The sequence below is a fragment of the Silene latifolia genome, chromosome 6 (genome assembly GCF_048544455.1).
Source record: "Silene latifolia isolate original U9 population chromosome 6, ASM4854445v1, whole genome shotgun sequence".
Lineage (NCBI taxonomy): Eukaryota > Viridiplantae > Streptophyta > Magnoliopsida > Caryophyllales > Caryophyllaceae > Silene > Silene latifolia.
In genome coordinates this window covers 12075232-12102925 of record NC_133531.1, presented here as the reverse complement: position 1 = coordinate 12102925, position 27694 = coordinate 12075232, and the positions used below count along the sequence as shown (strand labels likewise).

Sequence of the window (27694 nt, the reverse complement as noted above, 5' to 3'; positions counted from 1 at the left end):
TGCAAGGTTTTAGGGTTAGCTAGCTTAGTATATAAACACATGTAATTGCTCCTGTTAATATTATTCAATAACATAACCTTTTCTCTATATCTTATATGGTATCAACCGTCTTCGATCCTACGCACAACCTCCTCAATCATGGCCAATCACGCTCTCATCCTTCCCAACACCGCTGAACCAGCCACCCCCATCATCTTTGTCAACCTCTCTCAATGCAAAACCCTTACCACCACCAACTACACTCAATGGGCCTTCCAAATTCAATCCTTCCTCGAAGGGTTAGAGTTGTTTCAATTTATCGATGGCTCTCATCCATGTCCTGCCAAGACCGTCACTGTTGACAACAAACCTACCCCTAACCCTGCCTACGCGTCTTGGACGAGACAAGACCGTCTCCTCCTTGCCTCACTTGTCGGCACTCTCGACAGCTCCATTGCCCCACTTGTGACTCAAGTCAAATCGTCACAAGCTGCGTGGGCTACCCTTGCCTCCACTTATGCCAACCCCTCTCGGGGTCACATTCTTCAAATACAAACCCGACTAGAATCCATCACCAAAACCCCGGACCAAACTATAACTGACTACATGCACAAAATCAAAACCTGTACTCTCGAACTAGCCAACCTCGGTAAGCCTATGGACCCCGAAGACATCATTGCCAAGGTCCTTCGTGGTCTTGACTCGACTCGTTACCGTGCTATCAAGGAAACAGTTGAAGCACGTGACACCCCAATTTCCTTCGATGCATTGCACGAGAAATTGATCAACTATGAACTTCAAAATCCCGAACACACCTCTCCTACTCCTCTCCCCACCACTGCCTTTGCTGCCAGTTTCGACCCAACCCACAACAGCGTTTTTCCTCTCGTCCCTTCACTCCCATCGCCTCCCCAACTGAACCATCACACCCTCCCAAAGACGCCACAGTCTGCCAATACTGTGGCTACAAAGGCCATACCTTCCTCACTTGTCGTAACTTCAGGAAAACGCATCCGAACTTTACCCTCCAACCTTACACTCGTCCTAACCGACCCTCCTCCTCCCGTCCTCAGGCCAACACTGCAACTGCCTCGGACTCTGCCCTAAACTCGTGGACAGTGGTGCCACTCACCATATCACCAACGACTTGTCCACGCTCTCTCTTCATGCTCCCTACGAAGGACCGGATGATGTTGTGATTGGTGACGGCTCCTCGCTCCCAATCTCCAATATAGGTTCCTTCGATATTCCTTATCACTCTTCCTCTCTTTCGTTTCGCAATGTTCTTCACGTTCCTTTAATTTCTCTTAATATATTATCTGTTTCTCAATTTTGCCTCGATAACAATGCAATTATTGAATTCTCATCCTCTGCCTTCTTCTTTAAGGATGCCTCAACGGGCCGGATTCTGCTCCACGGCAACATTGATCGTGGCATCTACACCTGGCATCCATCCTCACCACGTGCTCTTCTTGCTTCCTCGCCTAACTCCACGGTGTTGTGGCATCACCGCTTGGGTCACCCGTCATCACATGTTTTTTCTTTTCTTAAGCGTATTTCCAATTTATCAATTTCTGATTCCAATTTCGAATATTGTAATGCGTGCAAAATTAATAAAAGCCACAAATTGTCTTTCTCTACTTCCACACTAACGTCCAATGCTCCACTTGAATTGATTTTTTCTGATGTTTGGTCCAGCCCGATACACTCTCACGATGGTTACAAATACTACGTCCTATTCGTTGATCATTTTACGAAATACTCGTGGTTATATCCTCTTAAACGGAAGTCTGACACAATCACAATTTTTAATCAATTCAAACTCCTTGTCGAAAAATTCTTCAATCGTCCAATTATTCAATTCTTCTCCGACAATGGAGGAGAATATGTCAAAATTACACCCACTCTTCTTCAACAGGGCATTTCGCACCTCACCTCGCCGCCTCACACCCCTGAACATAATGGGTACGCGGAGAGGAGACATCGTCACATCGTTGAAACGGGCCTCTCGCTCCTTACACACGCCACACTTCCCACCACCTTTTGGCCTTACGCCCTAGCCACCGCTGTGTATCTCATCAATCGCTTACCGACTTCTACACTTCAAAATGACTCTCCTTATTTCCGTCTCTTCAACAAATTACCCAACTACAACAAACTTCGAGCCTTTGGTTGTCTCTGCTACCCATGGCTCCGTCCTTATTCATCTCATAAACTTGATCCTAAATCCATTGCTTGTGTCTTCTTAGGCTACTCCACAACTCAGAGTGCATACCACTGCCTCGATCCCTCCACAAATAGAATCTATACATCCCGCCACGTCGCTTTCGTCGAAACCACGTTCCCCTACCCTCGTCTCGCCAACGCTCCCAGTCCAATCCCTGCCCCTTCTGTCACTGATTGGTGTGAGCCACCAATTGTCTTTCTTCCCTCCCATATCTCCACGCCTGTCTCTCAACCTTCGTCCACTACTCCTACTCCCACAGCCACTCCCTCACCTGACTCAACTACTTCTACTCCCACAGCCACTCCCTCACCTGACTCAACCCCTGCCACGTCCTCTGATGCTTCCTCTGTCCCAACTCCATCATCGTCCCCTACCCCTACCTCTCCTACCGCCAGCACCTCCTCTTCCATTCCAAACCCGCCACCTCCCCCACCCCGTCATGTTACACGCCTTTCGAATAATATTCGAAAGCCAAACCCCAAGTATGCCAAATTAGCAATTACTACATCCCCTCACTCGCTTCCCCATACCACCAAACAAGCCCTTGCCTCACCCCAATGGCGTGCCGCTATGATTGAGAAATATAATGCGCTGACTCGAAATAATACATGGTCACTTGTTCCTGCCCATGAAGCTCACGATGTGGTAGGTTGCAAGTGGGTGTTCCGTGTTAAATACAATCCCGACAACTCAATTAAACAATATAAAGCTCGCTTGGTTGCAAAAGGTTTTCATCAAAAACATAGAATTAACTACACTGATACTTTCAGTCCGGTCATAAAACCCGTGACAATTCGCCTACTTCTCTCCATTGCTCTAAGTCAAGGATGGTCTATCCGACAACTCGACATAAACAATGCCTTCCTCGAAGGTACGCTTCACGAAACCGTGTACATGGCTCAACCACCAGGTTTCGTCCATGATGATACATCCACTCATGTTTGTCGCCTTAACAAGGCCATTTATGGTCTTAAACAGGCCCCTCGGGCATGGTACAATGAACTCAAACAGTACCTGCTCCAATGCGACTTCAAAGCTTCGCTTGCTGACCCTTCCCTCTTCATATACACTCATAATGCCAACACTCTTTATGTTCTCGTGTATGTAGACGATATCATTGTTACAGGACCCTCAACTCAGTTTCTTGTCTCTTTCATTGCACGACTGGCCTCACGGTTCTCCCTCAAGGATTTGGGTGCCCTCTCCTATTTCCTGGGAGTAGAGGTCACTCCCAATTCCAAAGGACTGCTACTCTCCCAGACAAAGTACATCCATGATCTTCTTCAACGTCATGACATGCTCGAATGCAAACCTTCCAACACTCCCATGGTTGCTTATCCTTCACTTAAACTTGAAACCAATACGTCCGCTTGTGATGCTACTACCTATCGCTCTATGATTGGGAGCTTGCAATACCTTTCTCTCACACACCCCGATGTCTCGTTTGCCATTAACAAACTTGCCCAATTTATGCAACGTCCTCAAATTGCTCACTGGACTGCCTTACGCCGCTTGCTGCGATACCTTCATGGCACTATGCATCTTGGTCTTCAGTTGCATCGCCACAATCCCCTTCAACTCCACGCCTTCAGTGATGCCGACTGGGGTGGAGATACGGACAATTACATCTCCACCACCGGCTACATAGTTTATCTTGGTAGAAACCCGGTTGCCTGGTCCTCAAAGAAACAAAAAGCCATTGCTATGTCCTCCACTGAAGCTGAGTTTCGCGCCGTTGCTCATGTTACCTCCGAAATTCTTTGGGTCAAGTCACTTCTCACTGAGCTTGGTCTTCATTTTACATCTCCACCTGCAATATATTGTGACAATTTAAGTGCTGCTCATTACTCTGCTAATCCCGTTTTTCACTCACGCATGAAACATATATCTCTTGCCTTTCATTTTGTCCGCGAACAGGTTCAAGCTGGTACACTTCGTGTTGCTCACATCAGTGGTAACGATCAACTAGCTGATATTTTAACAAAGCCTCTTCCTCGGCCTCGGTTTGAAGCTCTATTATCCAAGATCGGCCTTTTCGATGGACAGTCCGTCTTGCGGGGGAATATTAAGGAATGATATAAGATTATACCATCTTATTCATATCTTTCATACTTTAGGAAATACTTTCTTTAAATTGCCTCATAGCTATTGTACATACGATTGCTTTCTTGTTTGTATTCTTTAGCTTAAATCTTTTCCTTCATAAGTATATCTCGTAAATATTCTCTTGCAAGGTTTTAGGGTTAGCTAGCTTAGTATATAAACACATGTAATTGCTCCTGTTAATATTATTCAATAACATAACCTTTTCTCTATATCTTATACTAGTCACCACAAACGAGATGCTAAGAGCAAGGTTCCTCACAAAAGTTAGTTGGAAATCTGACGACGCTCATAACATAAGTAGGGATTGATTGCTCATTGTCTTACTTAATATCTCCCTACCCGCCTTTGAAAGCAACTTGCCCGACAACTTTGCAATCTGCTAGTCAGTTTTATCCCGGACAAATCATGCATTTCCACAAGCCTCAAGAAACTTTACCATTTGTTGCATCCTTCTCGAGCTCGTAACACGGTTAAATGAAACAACGGTTTTATCAAAACTAACCACCTAACGATAGCCTTTCTCGTATATCTGAAGAATTTTTCTAACCCCTTCTCCATCCACCGCTTCGCTCCCACTAATCTAGAACATAAAAAGCCATCGTCCGCAAAGAAACATTAATTTGAGGGAGGTAAAATAATTAGTATTTATTTGAATACATTAATCTATATTTATTTTAAAATAATTCAAAATTATATTCCAACAATTTTAAAATTATAGCCTTACTAGACTGAACTGAACTTAATGGAGCTGAACTGAATTGAACTTAATGAGTTGAACTGAACTGAAATGAGGTAAGGGTTGATTTGTGAAAAGAAGAACTGAATTGAACTAAACTGAATAAAGCTGAAACTAAGTCCAAAAGAACATGGTCTTACGATCGTTCAATTATTCATAATAAAAACAATTTTATATTAACTTGTTTTTAAAATACAAATACTTTAGATAAGGTATTTTTATACAAATATTTATATAAAACTATTTTACATAAATTTATCATAAAATGAAATCTTTAATGACTATTTTCGGGAGTGAAATTTACTCTTTGCTGCGATGACGGCTAATCTCGTCACAAGCTTGTGATCTCTCACAAAAAGGGAGAGGAGACAAGTTGGGGCACCCCCATGTGTTTCCCACTCACCTCTCAATGAACATTTTGTAAAAGAAAACGGTATCCGTCACAAGTTTATGACGGATATCGCCCGTCTTCAATGAGATTTTGTGTTTCAGGAGTTGGATTTAGATTCATTTCGCAATTATATTAGCACAAGAGAAGTACAAAATTTTGAAAATCCATCTCTTCCGCTACAACGGGGTCACACACGGACGACACGGTCACACTCACACCCTCCCTTCCTGGGTTTCCCCTCCTAATTTCCTTCCACGATAATTTCCCCCAAAATCTAGGGTTAGGGTTTATCCGATTTCCAATTTAGAGAAAATCACAACCCTCAATCAAAATCGATCGCAATGTACAGTCAAGAAACGCATCATCCTCATCCTCATACTCATCAACAGCAGCAGAATCAATTGAACATCGCTCAATCCCCCAAACCTAATCAACAAGAAGATGACACATTTGGGGATGAAAACAACGAGGTTGAAGAACAATACGAATCGTCGCATCATCACCATCAAAGTTGTTTCGATGATGGTTTAACTATTGAAGCTGATTCTGGGTATGGCGTCGGAGTTGATTATGGTGTTACTCGATTCCCGGCGGATGATAATCAGCTTACTTTGTCGTTTCAAGGGCAGGTTTTTGTGTTCGATTCCGTTACTCCGGATAAGGTTATTGATTTTTCTCTCCCTTTTTTAGTATTGCGAGTTGTATTGTAAGACCGTCTTTTTGTATGAGACCATTAAAAGTAACTGATCCCGTTGTTCGTGCCAAGTAATACATTTGATCAAATATGAGACCAGTAAAAGGTAGTGAATCAGACCTAATGGAGGGTTTTATTGCAGAATTACTACTCCCTCCGCCCCGGTCAATTGTTGTCCTTTGGTTTTGGCACAAAAAAAGAGGGAGCCAATTAGTAAATGACAAGTGGAACAAATTGAGCGTGAATGATCAAATTGCTCATCAAATTCATTCTTAAAATATAAAGGACAACAATCCTAAAATGGAAAAGGACAAAGAATGACCGGGACAGAGGGAGTATTTTTTTTTTTCGTATGTTATGTTATACTATCACTTGTTTAATTTTTTTTAGTTGCGAGCGGTATTTTAATCAAAGGTAAACAAATTGGGACGGAGGTAGTAATTTAGTTATTTGTGAACTTAAAAATGAAGTTACTTTTCAAGTATAGCATATTTACTTTTAAGTGTATCACGAAAAGAAGGTCTTATTGTAGAATTGGTCTTTTGAGTATTGTATGTCTGGATTGACGGCAGCAAGTTAGTAGAGGACTCGTGTTGGTTTGGGAGTCTGTAAGAATTTGGAAAGGGGGTTGCTTTATGATAGATGAGATGACTTGATTAGCTTAATTGGTGTAGGTTCAAGCAGTACTATTGCTTCTGGGTGGCAACACACAGTCTCCCGGCACCACTTTTCCTCCAGCTCCACACACTCCTCAACAACTACCCCATTTGAATCAGCGGGTTTTTCTTCTTATTCTTCTTCAATCGCAGTATCTTAATTGGTTGGATATAGATTATACTCCCTTAAACTCTTGTATAATTCTTGTCTTGTTTGCTGCAGGGTATCATGGAATATGCTAAACGCTGTAGTCAACCTCAGCGAGAGGCTTCGTTAAATAGATTCCGCCAGAAGAGGAAAGAACGCTGCTTTGAAAAGAAAATTAGATATGATGTCCGACAAGAAGTAGCACTTAAGTATGATGATTATTTCCGAGCTTGTCCTTCTGTGATATAGTTGACTATAGGGCTAAACTTCTATAAATGCGTGTCAAAGTTGACGTGCTTAATATCAAATCATTTATGTCTGTACTTAGTGCCGCTTCTCTTTCTTCTATTTTTACTTTCAAATCATCCTCAAGTTTTGGCATTTGATATCTCTTTGTAGCTCAAGTAATCAGGAAGGATACAGTATCTGTAAAACCCATATTTTGACACCCCCCTCGAATCTATTTGGTGGCTGTATATTAAGTATTTTGTTTATTTATCTACGATATTTTTTTACCTACTGACAGGATGCAGCGCAAAAAAGGACAATTTACGTCAAGGAAATCGGATGAATCTACTGGTTGTAATGGTCAAGATTCAGTCCTCGATGAGTCACAATTAGAAACGTCGTATGTCTCAGGCCCCTTTTCCTTATATTACTGCTGCATATACATACATTGATTTCACGGTAGCTAGAATCTCATAGCTGCTCAGTTTGATGGCATTTGGTCTCTTTAGTTTTGTTTATGCTGTTGCATAAGCACACTACCGAGTGTGCTGTTCAATATGTCCCTATCTATACTTACAGATGCATACACGTGCTTCCGTGCTCTCCAGATGTACTCATTGCAGTATCAGCTCAAAATTGACCCCTATGATGCGGCGTGGACCACATGGGCCTAGGACTCTATGCAATGCCTGTGGACTTTTCTGGGCAAACAAGGTGAGCAGCTTGTAGTGAATCATTAGTAAGCTATGCACTTATACATTCAATCCATATATTTCATTGATGGAATGCGTACTTGCTCAAATCGAGTCAGGGCCCTCTCCATTACTTATCAATGGTTGGGATTTTAAGCAATTTCATTAATAAGTAATGGAAAGGAGAAATGAAGAGGATTATAGCCATTTCAAATTCATTCAAAAATATTTTATTGTCAATGTGGTCTTGATGTTTTTTGTAGTCATGCTTGGTCATCAGCTTACTAATTTGAACTGTCATCTATGGTTTGGTGCATTACTTGCTTCATTTCCTCATGCTAGCTATACAAATTGGAAGATACTAGAGACTTGAGATCTGAGCTATTCAGCTCACTTTTTTTTTTGCCAAGTGGTCCCGTTCTACAGATGTTGAGAAATGAGTTACTCCGTATTTCGGTGCAGCTCTCTTATCAGGGCAACTTTCATATTCCATGTTTCATTGTCAATTAATTTTTGCTTGGGACATATTTTTGTTCACATAATGGGATTTTTGGATTAGAAAACATAATGCGATTTCACACACCTTGTAAATTGGTAAAGAGATGCCTTTAAGCTTTACTAATTCATTGGTGAGGAGTGAAGACTCTGGATATTCATGGTTAGTGTTGAGGATCTTATGCATTTCCATATGCTGCTGTATAAACTAATCATATCCTCGCAGAAAAGAAATTTCGGATAAGTGGTTGTTTTACTAGTTGCTGAGCAGTCATAATAATATCTTGTCTTTAGACACATGGTTTCTATTTTCTTGTTTGATGACTGAATTTAATTCTGTGCAGGGTGTTTTGAGGGATCTTTCGAAGAAACATGATCCCTCTCAGTTATCAAGTGAACTGGTATTGTCCCTTCTGTTCTACGACGACCTCATTTTAATTTGGTCTCTCAACTCTTAACCATAACAAATTGCCATAATTCGGTTATTTTTCTCTGCTGTAGGATGGTGCTTCCTCGTATAGAGCAACTGCTTTAATCGCAGAACCAAAGTCTGTCAATTTAGGAGAAGGTGAAAATTCAAAATTAATAGCGCAACACTAGTTTCCATAACTGGGTTGGAGTTTAATGTTGCTGGTGTGATCAGAGAGTGGGCATAGTGGTTTTTATACTTTAGGCGATTGTACAGATAACAACGCTTTATTATTCCAGATTCTTCTGGGTTACTCTTGGTGCCCTTACCCTATTAAGACAAAGTTTATGGAATTACGAATCTGTAACATTAATGTTTGGAGTTCCTCGTGTCACAACTCACAATGCAGAGATCATGTACCCCAGAAAATCAGATACATGCAGCTTCTTAACTGAACCACTATGTAACCCAGAGTTTTGCCTTGTTGAGATAATAATATCTGATGCATGAGAAGTCTACGCTTCCTTGTTGCTTACCTTGCATTGATTCAAGTAACAAACTTAGTAAATGTATTAGCCAACACCCTTATCTGAAGCTTTGTAATAATTTCGTGTTCTATGGCCGCTAGCTACCTGAGTACTAGTACTTATTAGCAAGTGTGGTTTGAGCCAGTGTGTCAGTGTGTGTGTTCTGGTGAAGGTTATGGGTTGGCGCTTCTCCGGAGGGGAGGGGATTGTCTGACACTAATAGAATTTGGAGATGGTATTTAAGAGTAGGGCAGAGTACGGATCGGGTATTTGATCCAAAGTGCTAGTTCGGATCGGATATTCATATTAGAAATCCTGAAGTTAGATATCCAATATTCAAACCAAATGTCTCGGATATCCAATGTTCGGGTATCCAAAATAATCGGATCGGATGCGGATATCCATACTTTTGAACTTACTTTAAAATTAAGTTTGAAAAACGATTATATTCATTGTTTTACATGATATTTTCTTTCGTATTCTTATTCCAATGTTCTCGCTATAAAATTTAAGTACCACCTAGATATTTCTCTAATATTTTAAACATTAATTAAGTTGTATCAAATAAAATTTTATTTTCTCGAAATTATACTAGAAAACTATAGTTTCGGATCAGATCGGATATCCAAATGTTTTAATTCTAATATCCATATCCAAACCAAAACCAAAGATTTCGGATCAGATATCCAAACCAAACTTAACTTTCGGATCGGATATCCAAAAATTCGGATCGGATTCGGATCGGATATCGGATCAGTTTGGATAATCTGATTTTTTGCTCAGCCCTATTTAAGAGCACAGGCTGCACAGCCCTACAGGCCTACACTGACGATACTAAATTACGCAGAGGAAAAAAGTGTACTTATGCACAGTGATGTAGTCGTGGAAGATTAATTTAAACACAGTAATCCATGTTCGGAAGGATTTGTGAGGTACTGTATATAGTTGGAATCAGTTGAAATTTTTGTGAAGTGTCTTAAAATTGTTAGATGTGTGATTAAGCATTCTCCAATGTCATTGTTGTAGAATCAAAAGGTTGATCAGAATGTGAACTCATGCGGCGTTGTAGTAATTCTAAGGTGTTTGATGAAAACCCTTATTATTGTTTAATTCGGTCTAAGAAGATGAAATTATAAATGACGAAAGTATACATTAATGCATGCTGGGAACGGATTCAGGGGAATTTGGGATCATAAACCGCGAATCTAATTAAGGTTGGGTACATCCAAAGTCATGTTTGGTTAGGATAACAATTAATTCCAATACGGAGTACTCGTATTCAATAAGGTAACTATGAGCTCGTTCAAAAATTTCAACTCATGAACATAGTAGACTCGGAGTGTTAAAAAATGTGGGAAGACTAATTTTCAGTCAAAACAGCACCTGGGATCACCTCAACACAATCGTTTGAAAATTAATCCGCCACTGCTTGCGCCACTAAGCACCCTACACATTCGTCTTCATATCCCACCCCTCAAACTCGAAAAAGTTAAGTGCGCATGCAACTCAAGTCGATAGATAGCCTTTTGAAGAATTTGTAGAAGTCAAGAATAACAAAAGGAAAATTTAAGGCGCAATTGCGCTCCCAGGAATCCATATGGACAGTATCAAAAACTGGCAGATTCAATCATCAAAACAAATTATCAAAACTGTACAGTACAGTACCATTAACCTTTTTACCAACTCATAACATTCACTTGATTTGCGATTTCCGATTCCTCCATCCCTTTCCTACCCACCAACCAAATGGCCTATCTGTATCTAAAACACCTTGCGCATCTTGAATCCTTAACCGAAACCAAATCCCTCATTGGCTTCATGAATCGCAAGTAGCAGCCTCTCCTGCAGATGTTCTTTGGACGGATACTCGGGGAGATCCAACTGGTTGAAGCTGATATGATTAAATTAACATTCAGGTCAGGCTAGTTCATCTAACAATATTAGGTGCGAGAAAAAGTGAAAAACGTGTTAAAAAGATGAATTACCATGTGTGTGCTGACGGCAGATGATCAGCACTACCATATGCTTTATGTATTTGAAATTTCTGTGAGCCTGAAATGCCTTGGAGAGCACTAAAACCTTCGAGTGGAACCTAGATTTATTTTGGACGAAATTCGTTAGAATGCACCATAAACAAAATACCAGAATTCAAAAAAATCCAACATTAACACAAACAGAAAACATGCAAACTGCTAAAAATGATACCTTTGACGTCCCAGTGACAAACTGTAGAAGGCGTGCTTTATCTTCCTTGCTAAATGCCTGAACCACATCCCAAAACCACTGGATAACAGGAGATGCCGGACTGTAACCTGAGTATTCTGTATTTGCCTTCATATCATCCACTACAAGAAAATGAATACAAGACTCGTCAGACAACAAAGAAATTATCATTTACAACTGTCAACGGCATTTTGTTGCTCCAAAACAAAGTCTGAAAAACAAAGACGTAAATACTCACAATCGATATCTGGAAGCCCACTTATTAATAACTCAAGCTCTTTGTCGTTAAATATAGATACGAGTTCACGGGAAATCATATCACTGAATCCTTCCAAGAAAGCATTAATTTGAGGGCGGATTGCAGTTGTCAATCTATGTTCGGCAACCAAATCGACATATTGATGCTTGTTCTCCTCGGTAACTTTTATGTTACGGCCACCAGGAATTAGCTCATAATCAGTCACCTGTAATTCAAGCCAAATTAGTACTCCAAAATCCCACATCAGGATATATATTTAATTAGGACTTAAAATTAAACATGCAGCTAGAGAAAAAAATTTACCCGCGTCTTTTCGTACAGTATCAGGATATATATTTAATTAGGACTTAAAATTAAACATGCAGCTAGAGAAAAAAATTTACCTGCGTCTTTTCATACAGTATCAGCTTCTCCTCATCAGCATCAACGCTGAAAGTAAGATCTAGCACATCGCTTATATCATTCTGCAGATACACCAAAGTAATAACCAATAAGGATAGCCAACTTATAAAAAAAAAAAAAAAAAAAAAAAAAAAAAAAAAAAAAACTAAATGCTCAAAACCCTAAATCCCGGATCTGATAATAGGGGGAGAATAAAAAGAAAAGATGTTCATTTTGACAATAAAAGAAAGGACCTAACAATCAGGTAAGCATACCTCAAGCATCCACTTAATATTCTTGTAATAATCTGGATCGATGGCTTCTATATCATGATAAGTGACTTTAACACCTAGGATATGCTTGTAGAACGAGCGAGTGAAATGAACATCCAAGAGCTGTCCGTCAAATAGAGCTTTTCCAACCTGAAAATTCTCATACATATTAGAAGTCATTTGGCAAAAAAAATCATTAATTCAATAAAAATAGAGAAAATAAACTCTCACCACTCGCCCAACAAACTTGAAGTATGACAGATGCTCAGTTTGATAAACAGAATTCGGATTTGGTTGAAAAGTTGAATCATTGCCGACAGTAGTAAACAATAGTGCTCCTTTATCAAAAATAACCCTAGACAATGACTGATACCACTCCCTAGTTAGCCCACCTGCATCAATTCCTTCTTCTCCCTGAAATTGTACGGTTAACCTCCCCTTTAACTCTTGCGCTGACCTCATCCGCAGTTGGTTGTATGAATCTTCAAGAATATATGCTCTTCTCACTGAGATCCTTAAAGGACTGTGATGATGATCATGCTGATGCTTAATCTTCGATCTGAAGTGTGCACGCTTGTTATCAAAATCAATGAAACGAGGAACCTTTAGCATCAGTGAAAATGACTTCTCAAGCAGGCCAGGGTTCTGACGGATAAAAGCATTCAGCAGTTTCCGATGCTTCTCAGTAAACTTTACAAAAGCAACATGCTTATCATCCACCTTGAAAGAATGACTAGACAACAGCTGCTTGCTAGCTGAAGTGCTGGCATCATCAAGTTCTGGTACCGCAGACACAGTGAAGTCCTGACTTGTACCAGGTTGTGCAGGTTGTATTTTCTCACATGTCACAAAGAAAGACTCGATATAAGGGAGGACATTCTGAGTGCCAGCCGGAAGTGGAGTTGAACTGGAAGGCTTAGATTTGACTAGCACCAATGACGAAGGCTCAGAGTTAGAATCGGTATATCCTTCTATTCTGGCTATGCAAGAGCTGAGCTCCAGCCACAACGGTTCCAACGAAGAAACAATATCCCGAACTAGAGAAAGAACAATGTCATGCTCTTTTCCATGATCATCCTTCTCATTTAGAGAAGAAAACAGAGAGCTCAGCGCCTGTAGGACTCTCAATATGGCAGCTCCATCAGCAGAAGACGAATGTAGGAGTGCACCTTCAGAATCTCCAAATGAATGCAACTCCCTCATAGCAGATTGACTCAAGTCACGTGCTGCATTAGCCAATTCGGTGATAAATAAATGACAATGAGAAGGTGCAAAGGCCACCATCTTCTTCAGAACCTCCGAGACAAGTGTATATGCATTATCTGACAATCTGAGTGAAGAAAATTTACGTTTAAGTTAAAAGAAAATTAATCATTAAATAAACAAAAAGTTGAAAGTTGATGGATCTGCAGATAAAAATTAATAATTTATAAGTAGACACATTACATATTCAAAATTTCAAATGTAAGCAAAGACATCATTGATGGAACACAAAAGAAATAGCAGAACTCCCCAGATGCAACAGGCAGACAAAGACAGATATGCAACAAACAAATGTTCCTCAAGTTCCGCATTAAAAAAAATTAATTATGCTCATAAACTCCTTATAAATTTTGCTAAGAGTCTAAGATAAATTGGATAAAAAGCCTCACAAACGTTCCTGATAGATATTATGATGCAGAGCGCCAAGACAATCTTAGTACTTCAGATAAATTAAACAATCTATCCACCATGAACTAGTCCACAGCTAAATGAATCCACTGATGGATTCAGACTTAAAATAAGTCAAAACCGTAAATAGCCAAAAAAGTTTATGAGACTACTGTCACATTCAAAACCACCGAAAAACAAATGTGATATGAAATGAATACAGTTAAAATCAACATGACTAGCGAAGAGAAGAAAAGCCCATACCCCTCTGTTGCCAATAAACAGCATAGTAGTCTAAGATCAGCCGGTGGAAGCCCAAGAAGCACAGCTAAAGCGTCAAACGGCTCTTTAGAACCAGAGGTTGAAGGTTGTGTAGATTCATCAACCTTGGGTATTGAATCACCCTCAAATGGAACAGTTCCTAAATCAGAGTTCACCAGAGTACTTGTTTCTGGAACATCAGGGCCTGCGTGCTGCTCAGGCGTAGATAACTCAGGCTTACTTGTATCAGATCTGCTTCCAGCATTGTCAAGAATAACATCCAGTAGATTCAATAGCTGCCATACAGGACAGATACAATCAGAACGGAATCCCAGAGATATACACCAGAAAACAAAAGAGAGACAAATGCTTATTGTATTTAACCATCTTTACCTGTTCAAGGTGTGCTACACTCCTCAGATAAAGTGGTTGATTCAAAAGACCTAAAAGCAGTGCAACAGATGGCAAATCTTCCTCCTTCGTCACAGAGGACCTGTCCTCAACAACCATCATGGCTTTACCACTAACCCGATCTGCATTCTCAGACTTGTGATCAGAATGCAGAGGCAGCCTCAGTTCAAGCAAAATCTTCGCAACGTAAGGGTGATTCCGAGCAAGGTAGGTTAGCGTTTCGAGAACTCGCCAAAACCAACGGAGGAACTCCTATAAAGGACGCATGAGAAGTAGAATGTAAAGTAAATAAAAAAATAAAAGAATAACTCGTCCAACAGTATCAAGATTTATACAAGCAAACCAAGAAAGAATTAAAAAGAAAGACAAAACAAGCAGAGCTCAACACTGATTAAAACCATGAAACAGAAACCAGGTACTGATCCATTCATCTAGAAATTCATTTTTGAGAAGGATTCACCTAGTCTAAAAATTATTACACCCTTCATTCAAAATAAGACATTCATTCTCTAAAGTTATGCAAGGAAGATTTGAAAGTGCAAACAAAGTGACTGATGAAATAGAGTATATAAATAGACGGCAAACAATGACTTACCATCAACGAATTGGGGCCGAGAGTACATCACATGACTTGGACAACCATAAAGCCTATACGAAGGCTCAGAATCACTAGGCTGGTTGCCTGTCTTATGTTTGTTAAGCATCAGCATCTCCATCAGAATTTTGACTAAAGCAGTCCGAGATTCACTATGGGCAGACAAATTCAATAGGAGTCTCTGAAATGGACCTTTATAGAGTGGCTGCAAACCAGCATTCATTAGCAAACTATAAGAAAGCCACAGAAAAATAACTCCAAATGCAATCACATATAGTCACAGGCTTACTACGTTACCTACCTGAACAACACGAAGCAATCGAATCATGCCCTTAAGATCATCTGTATCCACTAATGGAGCACCATCAGCTTCAAGCACCTTAGTTCCAACCGCACGACGAGATGCAGTACTTCCAACTGCTCTGTCCAGGCTTGACCCTTCACCTCTTCTTGATGACTCGCCCCTCCGGCTTCTAGGAAACATGCCAAAAAGATTGCGGTTGCTGCTAAAGCGGTTAGCAAATCTTTCACGTAACATGTTTGCCTCAGCAACAAGAGCAGGAGTGAGATTAGCCAGAACAGCATCAGAAGAAGTTAAAAGTACCTGACAGACCGGGAAAATCAGTCAATATGCATGAAATGACGATTAATATACTTCTACAACTACCATACGGTATACCTCTTCTCTAAGATCCGAAGGGAAGGTAGCAATAATTGACACAGTATCCATTTCCACGGGTTCCCCTTCCAACTCCTGGGACTGATGAAGTCGCTGTACCTGCTGTTGGGCAAGAACTTCTGCTCGAATATCTGGGGGAAGGGCTGCAAGAAATTCAGGATCAATATCTTCAGTATTTTGTTGTTCATCGTTAGCTGGCTGATTCGATTGACCTTGCTGAGCAGACAAGACTTCAGCACGCAACTCTTCTGGAAGTGCATCAAGAAATGTAGGGTCAATTGGAGCAGATTCACTATCCCCAGTTATTTGCTGCCCATCTGCATGTACACCGCCGCTCTCTTGAATAGGATTCTCTCCAACTTCACTTACACTATGGAGTGAAGTGTCCCTCCCGGCTGGGGTAGCGGTACCAAAAGAAACTGTATTTCTCCTTGTCCGAATGCCTTGTGATTCGCCAAAAGGTACTCTATCTGTAAAGATTTGTCTGTCTCCTCCGTCATCATGACCATCTGCACTCCCAATTTCGACATCTAGGCTTCGTAGACTTTCTCCCAAAGTTGCCCCACTTCCACCACTTTCTTGGCTCACTGCTTCAACATCTCGAGTAGCCACATCATTATGCTCAGAGTGTCCAGCTGATGCATCAGTACCTTGTGGAAATGTGTTTGGACCAGATTCATTTTGAGGGATAGATCTGTCTTCTGCTTCAGAAGATGGAGCATGAGCATAATCACTTTGATCACCAACCGGAACTTCTGTTCTCATACTCGTCTCTATTTGCTGGACAGCATCACCCTTTCCCTCAGAGTCAACAGCTGTATTGATCTGATCAGAGGGCTTCTCTGCTTCTGGTTGCCTCAACTGTGAAATAAAAAATTCTTCAAGTCCTTGTGGTACAGCAGTAGAACTTGATCCACCAGCTTGTTCACGATCATCTAGCCATAAGTTAAATCTATGACCTGGTCGTCCATTTCTTGCAGATCGAAAAATAGTATCCAAGCGTGATGAAGTACCTACCAAGCTTCTGTCAGGCAGCATTAGATCATTAGGGTTCTCTGAAAAATAAAGAAACAGAGGTCAGGTTCCTATAGTACAGAGAATGATAAAACCATGAACTAGAAACAAAAGCAAATTCGAAGGACAGATATACCCGACGCTCTAGACGTGGCTGAGGTTGGGGAGCGATGTGACTCAACTAAGAGCGGATGCTGTGATGGAGCTGTGTTATCGGTTCTTCCTAGAAGATTATAAATGGAAGTAGACCGCCCTGGACGCCTAGAGCCAAACAGTTCGGCAGGCATTACTTGCAGAGTTTCACTTGCTAGACTATGATCTCTACCAAAAACTTCAATATGATCAAGGACATTAATCCCATTTATGCCTTCTTCCAGACGTAGTATGAGTCCATCTTCATCATCTTCATCCTCATCATCCTCTTCCTCCAACACATCTTCATCAAACTCATCTTCATCCATCTCATGGTCATCTTGGTCTGTGTCAGGATGAGGAAGGTCGTGTTCTTCGTCATCTTCCAGATCATTGTGCTCATCCTCATCCTCATCGTCATCGTCCTCATCATCTCCATCATCCTCAGACATATCCTCATCATCATCTTCAACAAGATTTTCTTGCCCTGATTGTATTTCAAATCGGATACCCACACTGTCTACTCCATTTTCAAGGCCGCCTCCTTCCTCTGGCGTGTCATGCATGTAATCACCTTCATTATGGGGAACAAATCCACCAACAAGATCTTGGTCATGCTCCATATCGTCTGTCACAGCCTCAGAACCGCCATAGGTGTGCCCTACACTAAATGAATCAACCCCAGCAGGAGCAGCCAAGGAATCGTTCTCTTGAGAACCAGCGTCCACAGTTTGGGCTCCATCAACACTATTATCTGCTCTCTCTTGCGAATTAACATCAGATGGCTTAATAGAAGTATCACCTTTTCCTGCCTGAGCATCAGCAGAATGAACCTGCTCCTTTGTAACCAATTCTAGTGCTTTAACAACTCCTGTCACAATCTTTGATGAGTCAGCCACGTCGAGGTCCAAAACTTGAAGAACCCGGGTCAGTGACTTAACCAAGCTAGTGTCGATAAAAGTAGCAGAAGCTTCTGAAGAGATGGAAGCGCCAGTGGGGGAACGAGAAACAAGCACGTCATTGAGTAGATCAACAAATGCCAAAATTTCAGCACCTGGTGACATATGAACCTCAGCTGAAGATACAAATTCACTTATAATAAAGTTGATACAACTGAAGATTCTCCTCCTAGCCTCCGCTGAGCGCACACATGCAGCCACTAGAAATTGAACGGCTCTCGTAGCCAAATTATGTTTCCAATCACCATCTAATTTCTGTTCTTTTTTGGAGTTTCTAGAGTAGGGAACAAACTTGTGCAGGACATGGCTAAATATCCCCCCAGAGCCATATCCAGAAAGACCGGCCTGTGATGGACCCTTGCAGCAACTAACTTCAGCATCCCTCCGTAATAATACATGAACAGAAGCAGCATATGTAACAAGAATCTCCGTGAGAAGCTTGAGGATAAATACAACTTTGGCTAGAGAGGCGTAGGAATCCTGGCTTTCAGGATCAATTTCCCCCAGCACACTTGCAACAGCCTTCCCTTTCCCCTTATTTGTAAGGACATCAATGTCCATATCAGTTGATGGCTGTGTACCAGATGACTCGGGCAAGAGATCACCCTTCACCGGGGGTTCAAAACTGGCAGCTGTCTCAATCAGAAGCTCAATCACAGTGATGAAGCTATGAGGAGGTTTCCTATGCACTTTAAAACTCTTGGACTCTTGCAACTTCCCTTGGCCAGCGCCCAATGACAAACCACCAGAAGACGGCTTTCCATCAGGCCCCAGTGACTTGTCCTTATCAGATGCCTTGTCCTTTTCCTTTTCTTTCTCTTTGTCCTTCCCTTTATCTTTTTCACGATCTTTGAGCAAGACTACATAAGGCCGATCACCCACCAGCTCAACTTGACAAACAGATCGAGCAGCACGCATGAACACCACTGGATCTCTAGAAATCATACCAACTGAACTCGCAAGAAAGTTGCGGGTAGAAAGCCTACCAGTAGAGTGTCTGCTTGTTGCAGTAACAATACTATGACGTATCTCTGACTCCATCGCCTGCTGGAGTGTTTGAGGATCCTCAAGGATGTGGCGGATAATAGTAGCAGCAATGTTGTCAAAGCCAGAAAACATACTTTTTGTCGGTAGGTTCAGGAGCAATGGAACACCCCCAGCATCAAGAAAACTAACAGCAGCGGGGTGAGACCTTGTAAGCGTCGCACAAAGCTGGAGAACAGCATGCATTGTTTCTGATGGGAGATCCTTCCTGATACAGCTACAAGCAATCTCAACAAGCCTCTTCTGCTGATCTATATCAACAGGATTGTATGATGATTCCTGGGACTTGTTCATCATTTCCTCATCAATAACAATTGACGTCTGCTGGCCGCTCTCAGTATTCTTCTTCAGCAACTCCACAACCCCAGGGTTCAGCTTTGGATCTACTTGCAACAACCGATCAAGACTTAGAAAGGCGGTGGTTACCCACTTCGGAACAAGTGCACATGTGCCATTGCGCGACCCAATATCCCATTGCCACAATAAATCAGAGACAAGTTGTATCCAACCATTTTTCAAACAAGTTTCTCGAGAAGCAGCATCCTCATGAAGTATTAAAGCCAAAACATGAAAAAGCGCAGACAGCGTGGAGAAATTTTTGTCGTCAGCAACCAAAGTAGATTGCTTAATCTGATCAACAACAAACGAAATAACATTAGGCCTGTATTGGCCATCATTCTGGGAACACATTGTCATAAGCAAGTCCCGAACTGGAAAAGCAAGAGATTCCTTTGATTGCAAAAGCTTTATACAAGTTGACAGTAGTTCATCAACAGGAGGAAGTTGTGCCATCTCCTCTTCAAACAGCCGACTATTTTCACTAGCAGCATCTTCTTTTGAGTCTGACCCTGAATTTCCAAGTGACATGGCAAGTGCACGAGCTAGTTCATCCTCTTCTTGCACTTCTTCTGGGTGTGAGAATAGCCACTCCATTGCCAATTCTACGCTATTGACTCCAACTTGCCTCAGGGCTTCTTCAGCCCTGGATCTTGTAAATCCCATTTCCACTATAGTTGAGATTGTTGCTTCATTAGGAGGGGGGCCAGCTAGACGGCTACTGCTACCACTGGTAACATTTTTCACTTCTACCCCAGAATATATATGCCGAACAATTGAGATAACTGAAGTGATGAAATCATAACTGCAATCAGCAAACAGCGGGTGGGTCCACAGAGGAAGGATAGCCTTCAGCACCATAGATTGAAGAACCTTTACAAATGTCTCAGCATCCTTAGGAAACAGAACATCCGTATCTGGTAAGGGTTGGACAAGCAAGTGTTTGGTAAAAGGAGACAGTATATACGATGAGGTAACCAAGTGATCCATAAGCTTCCCATAGCTGGCTAAAGGGCCATACAGCCAAGAATGTTCAGGCTCTTGCTTTGTTTCATGCTTCAGAACCCCATCATCAGTCTCCATAGGTGATGCAGGAACAGTAAATAATAACTGGCTTGTAGCTTCAAATGTAGTCAAAACTGACTGAATAACACCTTGCCCATATAAGCAATTTAATAACACTGGATTACAGGAATCATGCCTGTCCATTAAGATACTGTCTATAAATTCCACAACCTTACCAAAATAGCGACACTTGCTGGATACAGATACCTCCAAACCTGAAGGGCTTATATGACCCCCAAAGTTCATGTGCCCCAGAGCAATGGATGCAAAGGTAGATACTACTAATTTAGAGGACGGTGATACATTCACAGCATCATCACGTCGTCGAGAAGGTAGCAGCATTGCCTTGCCCAACTCCTGGAACAAATGTATAATGTGTAAAGCAAGCGATTTGACCATCTCACAACGTGATGTATAGTAACTCTTCTGCTTATCTTCTTCACTCTTGATAGCAGCGTCAACATCTGAACCACCTGTCTGGTGCAAACGCTGGCTGCTTCCAATATTTTGCAAATTGGAATTATCAATTGTACCTCTGTTTTGGGTACCAACGGCACGACCCAGATCTCTGTAGAGATTGATGAGATCAAAAAAATGAGACTCTGCACTCCACCCAGCTGTTCTCCTTCTGAGAAGTGGATCAAGCAGTTGCCTAAAGGATGTAACCCTTTGTTCGTCAGGGTCATTGACATTTGATACTTGTGATTCTGAAGTAGAAACACCATCTTCATTCTCTTGTACTTCAACTTTAGCATCTTCAAGAAGAGCAATCTGCCACAAAATTTCCCGATGGACTCTCCCAATATCTTCTAAAACGTCCTTGTTTTCACCACCAAATTCAGTAAGCAAAGCAGATACCCAACGGTTTTCCTTTGCAGCAGCAAGAAATAGTAGAAATTCGACAAGAAATAATGAAGAGAATACACCATGGTCAGCTTTTGTAATAGGATCCAACAAAAATGACCCTGAGACCAAAGAGAACCCAGTCAATGCCTTCTTTAAATGCTCTCTTAAGAAAGAGCAAAAGGTACGAGCCAGCAGAGAAGAATGATGTTGAGTGAAACCCTTAAAGACCATAGTACTGTGCAAAGCGATAGCCATTCCCTCAGATGACTGAGCAACAGTAGGTCGCAGCAAAAGCCTCAAAAGAGCATCAATACCAGACTTCTCTACGAACAATCTGCATGTTTCTGTGTTCTCCATTGTCCTATGAACCAAAACCATCACATGGAAAACACTCAAGTTAACAAAATGCTCATCTGTAACACTTTCTGCTGGTGAATCTGTTACACCGACTAAAGCAGAACGACTGTCACTTTCATTTCCACTCCCTCGCTCTTCAGAATCTGTGTCCATAGCAGTTTTCCCACCAACCTTCCCTGATTCCCCTGAAGAAGATCCTTCCCCAAAGGAGGCCATGTTGTTAACAATATCAATGATGATATCCACCCCAGTGCTCCTTAATGAAGATACATGGCGCAAGAGCTCTTCCACACCGTTTGCCAAAGGCACAATAGCTTCATTTAAAGCCACAACGTATTTCTTACACGTGAAAATGTCAAAAAGAAAGCGCAATGCAGAACTTTCCTTCACTGCCTCCAGGCCCTTTGTGTTAAGGCAAATAGCAGCTAGCCCACTTGGAATGCAAGTGAGAGCCTTTGAGGAAGGAAGTATGCCAGCACCAATAGAAGATAAAAAAGCATCTGGAAGACCCATTTCATGTAAAATAGGGAAACAAGTGGGGTCCTTATGAAGAATTTCACTCATAAGAGTCACAGCAGCACAATATATATCTCCACCAAATTTTCGAACATTGCCAAATATCACAGCCAACGTGGATGGCAGGGTACTATCTTGAGAACCCTGCGACCTGGACGTATTTGCAGGAGCATAGGTAGCGGACCCAAGGGCCTTCAACAAAGCCCTGATGAGCCTCCTCTGAGAAGATAAACAGTCCTCGCTAGAGCTTGAACATTCACCAATAACCATCAAATTATCATCTGGGCTAGCAGGGTCTATAACTCTTTGAACTTCAACCTGCAATCTTTGGGCTAAAAGTTCAACTCCTCCCAAATCTTTGAAGAGTGTTACAGCAGCATTGCTGTAGTCCATAAGTTTCTGCAATGTTTTCACAGAATAACAGACGAGGTGTGTATGTGCCGGATCAAAATCCTCCAAAAGGGGTAAGAAAGTTGGAACCATCCCTGAACCTCTAACAATGCTACCTGGGCTTGAAGTAGATATAACATGAAGCAGATAAAACTGTAGAAGTGCCTCGACAAAAGCAAGTGAGGATGGGTCATTAGAGGTCTTAAGGGTTAGAATTGCCTTCTGAAGTACATTCAGAAGAATCGTTCGATTTCCTCCGGCAAAATTAATGCTTGAACCACTCAACATTCGAGCCCGGTCATGAGATGATGAATATGCAGCCAACTGAGCAGCTAATGCAAGCATAGCAAGTGTTCTAACAGTTCCAGGAATAATTTCTTCCGATCGGACAATCTTGATCAACTCATTCGTATATTCAGGCTCATTGGCGAAAAAGGACACCAGCTCATCATTAGCATCGTTAGACTGCATAAGCACAATGAAAGAAAGAAGGCAAATCCTACTATACAATCTGCATGATCTGGGAGCACAAAATGCATGTGCATATCTAATTCTTGTGAGGAGTGAAAATCTTTGCTCAGAAGGTACTTTGTATTGCTCAATGCATTGCTTAAGAAGAAGATGATCCTCCTCTCTCCGTTCATGCAGATTTGGTATATGTATAATGCTTGAAGAAGGAGAAGACTCATTACTTGTCTCCCCACTTCTCTGAGTGCTAACCCCATGCACTTCAAAGTACAAAGTTGAGCCTAGACGTGACTGAGACTTCTCATCTCTATCTTCTAAATCTGAGGGAAATAAAGAAAGCCCTTCTTCTTGACTCTTCTCATTTTCCACTACACACGAATATAATCCCAAGCCCTCTTCCTTGCTTCCCCATCCTTGGGCTAGAGATAAAAGACGCCCATTAATAGAGCCCAGTCCAACCATCTTCCCACTCACATGCAGCTTTGAGGGAGCTATTTTCACTAGAGAAGAAAGAGTCTCTAACGTTGCCAAGAGCACTTCAGGATCTGATGACGCAAGGAGAAACTTGAAATGCTGTTCAAGTAAACAAAAAAAGGGGGTAAATATAGTTACTAGTTGGCAATTAACCTAATGGGTCCGACAAAAGTAGATCTAGTTTACAATTTCTAACATACCTCTAGGCCATCAAATGAACTCTTATTGTGACAGTTATCCAAAATAATTTGTACCACCCGTAAAATCTGCAAAACTGCATGTTTTGGAAAGGGAGTGTCATCTTCCATGATAGAATCAGAGAGGAGGAGGTCATTCCTGTTAGATACATATGTCTTGAAGTATGTATCAAAGTGATGAAACAGTGGTCTCCAATGATGAAAATTCCCCTGAAAGAATATAAGGTAGGATTAAAATTGTGTAATGCATGCAATCAGAAACATCATATGGAAAACACCTATATAGCCGACCTTGTTGTATTCCCAACGAAAACTCGACAGTGGAATGGCAATATCTTGCAAGGGGCTCTGAATGACTTTGTCAATGAATGATTTAATTTTAGAAGGCTGCAAGAGAAAGAAAACCAAAGATTTTCATAAGACAATCCAGGAGTACATCAACTAACAAACACATCTTACATACGACACAATGAATTAGCTAAATGTGAAAACGCAAGCCCGCCCAATAAGGTATATCTCAGATTAGATCCCTCGCATCCCACCCTCCACCCCTCAAACCCTGCTTTATGTTGACTGTGGCCATCATAAATAATACTCATACTGATTAGTCACACACTCACCCTCTATTTGCTGAGAATGCCTAAGGTAAATCAAGCATTCGACTTTACAAGAGAACAACACAACATCTGCAAATGAGCAAAGTGAAAGAATAGCAACAAGGAGTCCACTTAGCAGATTTCTCTTACTGATAACTCTTACGTTCAGGACACTAAGCCACAAATGTAACTGGCAGGAGCATGTCCAGTCCAGATATACACAATAACGATATAACAAACCTAACTAGTAGCCCCAAAAGTATTTTTCCTCCACCATTATCTTTTGCAATAACCATTCATCCTAGTTCAGTCAATACAGCTGAAAAGAAAAAAATAAGTCGTTCTAATAACACCACCTAATTTTTTTATATATAATAAGAACGTTCGTTTATTGCAATTTAGATCCTCTTCATTTCCTTTCATAATAAATTAGCGTTTAACTAATAAAATTACCGCCTCCCGCCTCACCCTGTAAGACAATGTTATCGCGCCACCCAATAATTCCACTCAAATCCAACTAACCCAACGCAAACCGAAATGATGATTCAAGTTTCATCCTTCGGCTGCATTCTATCCATTTCAGCCAACTCTCGTCGACGAGGTAACCTAAAACAGTCCGGAACACTAACAACACCAATCTAAACATCATAAAACCCCTTAATTCATCACTCGTGCACCATAACACCCTACTATAAGCTGAAAAAATAAAGTAAATCAGTTATCAACAGCGAAAAACCCTAAAAATCAAGTCAAATAAAAAATAATGAATCATCAAAAAAAAAAGCCGTATGGGAGTCGTGTTGAATAGAAAGACCCTTTTTATATATAAGAAGGTTCGTTTATTGCAATTTAGATCATCTCCATTTCTTGTTCTCTCCATTTCCTTTCAAAATAAGTGAGTGTTTAACCAATAAAAGGACCGCCTCTTACTGAAAAACGGTCTTATTCTAATCTCCATTTCCTTTCAAAATAAATGAGGGTTTAACCAATAAAAAGGACCACCTCGTACTGTAAAACGGTCTTATTCTAAAATTGATTGACAAGACAAACAACGAGCCCCCCAATAATTATACCAAAAAAACGATGATTCACGTTTCAGTGTTTGGCTACATTCATCCATTAAAACCAACTCTCGTCGACGAGGAAACCTAATACAGTCAGGCAAACAATTAAAAAGCCCCCAAATTTCATCAGTCGTGCAGCATAAAACCCTACAATACCTATAATTAGCAGTAAATCAGTCATCAACATCGAAAAACCCTAAAAATCAAAGAACAAAAAGACAGACCGTGACCGTATGGGAGTCGAGTTGAACAGAAGGACCAGAAGATCCTTCACCGTAGAAAAGCTGTCGTAACCGCGACGGCAACGTCGATCTTAGCGTCGCCATTTAATCAATCAAATCAATTAAAAACTAAGACAACAGCCTGCCTTGGTTTGTTTATATTGTTTCTGCATCATATAATAATAATTAATTCAATTCAAATCAATTCAAAATCAATTGAAAATAATAATAATTAGATAAACTAATAACATGTTTAATTTAAGAGAGAATCTAGAGTTTACCAAGAGTATGATGTATAGAAAGAGGCATCAGAAGAAAGTATTGTGAATTGTAATTTTTAATTTAGTGTTGTTTTGTGAACTAGAGATGGAGAAGTAGAAAGAAACTAGAGAGAGGAGAAGAGAGAAGGGTAGAAACTAGAACTAGAAAGGGATGTAGGAGGAGTCTTCTTCTTTGGCCTTTGTTTTGTTTTTGTACTTGATGATTTTTGGTTTAGGCTTTTTTTATTCACTAATCACAATTCATATTTCATAATGGGGTTTTTGTGTATTGAGAGGGGTTCATTAGATTGATTCATCTTTATTATGACAAAGATGACCCGAGTCCCGAAAGTGATCCGAACTTGCTTGACCTGAAAGTGACCCGAAATGCGAATTGACCCGACCTAGCCTAGATCCGACCCGAACCTTGATAGATCCAATGTTGGCCCGACCCGAGATGACCCAACCCGAAAAGACCCGACCCATAATTTACCCGGTCCAAAATGACTCGAACTGACCTAAAACGACAACTACGAAGTCATATTAAAGTTATACGCATCAAAATAAAGTTTCATTGTAACAACCGTCTCTAATAAAAAGTTAAATTTGCAAAATAGTATTTCTTAGGCCTCGTTTGGTTCATACGAGAATCAAATGCATGTGTTAATTTGCAATGCACAGGAGTTTAATTCCAACATCAAAATTCACATGAATTACAAGAATCCGTTTGGTTGACATGTTGGAGTTATATTCTCCTAGGAGTTTCCAATGACCATGAGGGGGGTAGGTAGTCAAATTCCCCCATCATGCAGGAGTTGGAAATTCCTTCGAGTTTGAAACTCCTCCATTTTACAAAAAATGGGGTAACCAAACAACCTCCAAAAACCATAATTCATGGGATTTTAGAATTCCCATGAATTTGGTGGGCAACCAAACGAGGCCTTAGTCAAAATAGTATTTCCTCCATTCAACTTCACTCTACCACTTTACTTTTTCACGTTTGTCAACACGTATTTTACGCGGTAAATATCGTTAGCTACGTTTGTAAAAGTTAGATATTTTTAGGGTGTTGATTTTCGCAGTACACTTTTTACTCAATACAGTACGCTTTTGACCATTTTACCCTTCTCATTTATCTCCCTTATTGTACTGCGTTGAAGAAAAAGAGAGAAAAAAAACTCAAAACGTAATACCACCATGGCACCACTTCCTCTCCTTCCAACTCTAGCTACCACAACCTCCCCGAACACCCACGGTCGGCCTCTACTGTGTCCCTTCCACCGGTCCACCATCATGAATTCATGCCCCTTTCCTAAATACCATTGACGAAAGCCCGAAACCATTGCCCTTTGAAAATGAATTGTTGGAAGCAATATTATATGTCCAGTCAAGTCGATGACGGTGAATTCCAAAAAGTTTGTCTGCGCATGAACGCTCCTAGCTCTTTTCCTTATTCTAATGATTTTTGTTTATGTTTTTAGAATCCAGATTAGTGTTATAGAATTGATTTAGTTAATTTAAACATTTAATTAGAGTAATTGAAGAAATTTTGTGAGTGTAAATTCAATTATCTGCCTTAATTATTGAAGAAATTGGGGTTTACAATTGATTTAGTTGATTTTTTACATCAAATTAGGGTACAGTTGAAGAAATCATGTTAATTTTACATTCAATTACAGTATATAATTAAAGAAAAATAACTAAATTAAGATTCTTAATTGTTAGGAATTGGGAGA

The 27694-nt window shown here is 40.7% G+C and overlaps 1 protein-coding gene and 1 pseudogene across 1 annotated transcript; one reads left to right on the top strand and one right to left on the bottom strand.

The window, feature by feature from the left end:
- The first annotated feature begins 5539 nt into the window (after positions 1-5539).
- On the top strand, positions 5540-9293 carry LOC141586362 (GATA transcription factor 25). The gene is made up of 7 exons (XM_074407563.1): positions 5540-6101; positions 6808-6912; positions 7013-7146; positions 7464-7565; positions 7774-7879; positions 8697-8753; positions 8854-9293. The coding sequence occupies exons 1-7, from the start codon at positions 5781-5783 to the stop codon at positions 8950-8952; spliced, it is 924 nt and encodes a 307-aa protein (XP_074263664.1). The 5' UTR covers positions 5540-5780; the 3' UTR covers positions 8953-9293.
- A 1535-nt stretch (positions 9294-10828) lies between these two features.
- On the bottom strand, positions 10829-26173 carry LOC141586360 (E3 ubiquitin-protein ligase UPL2-like; annotated as a pseudogene).
- Between the last annotated feature and the right edge of the window lie 1521 nt (positions 26174-27694).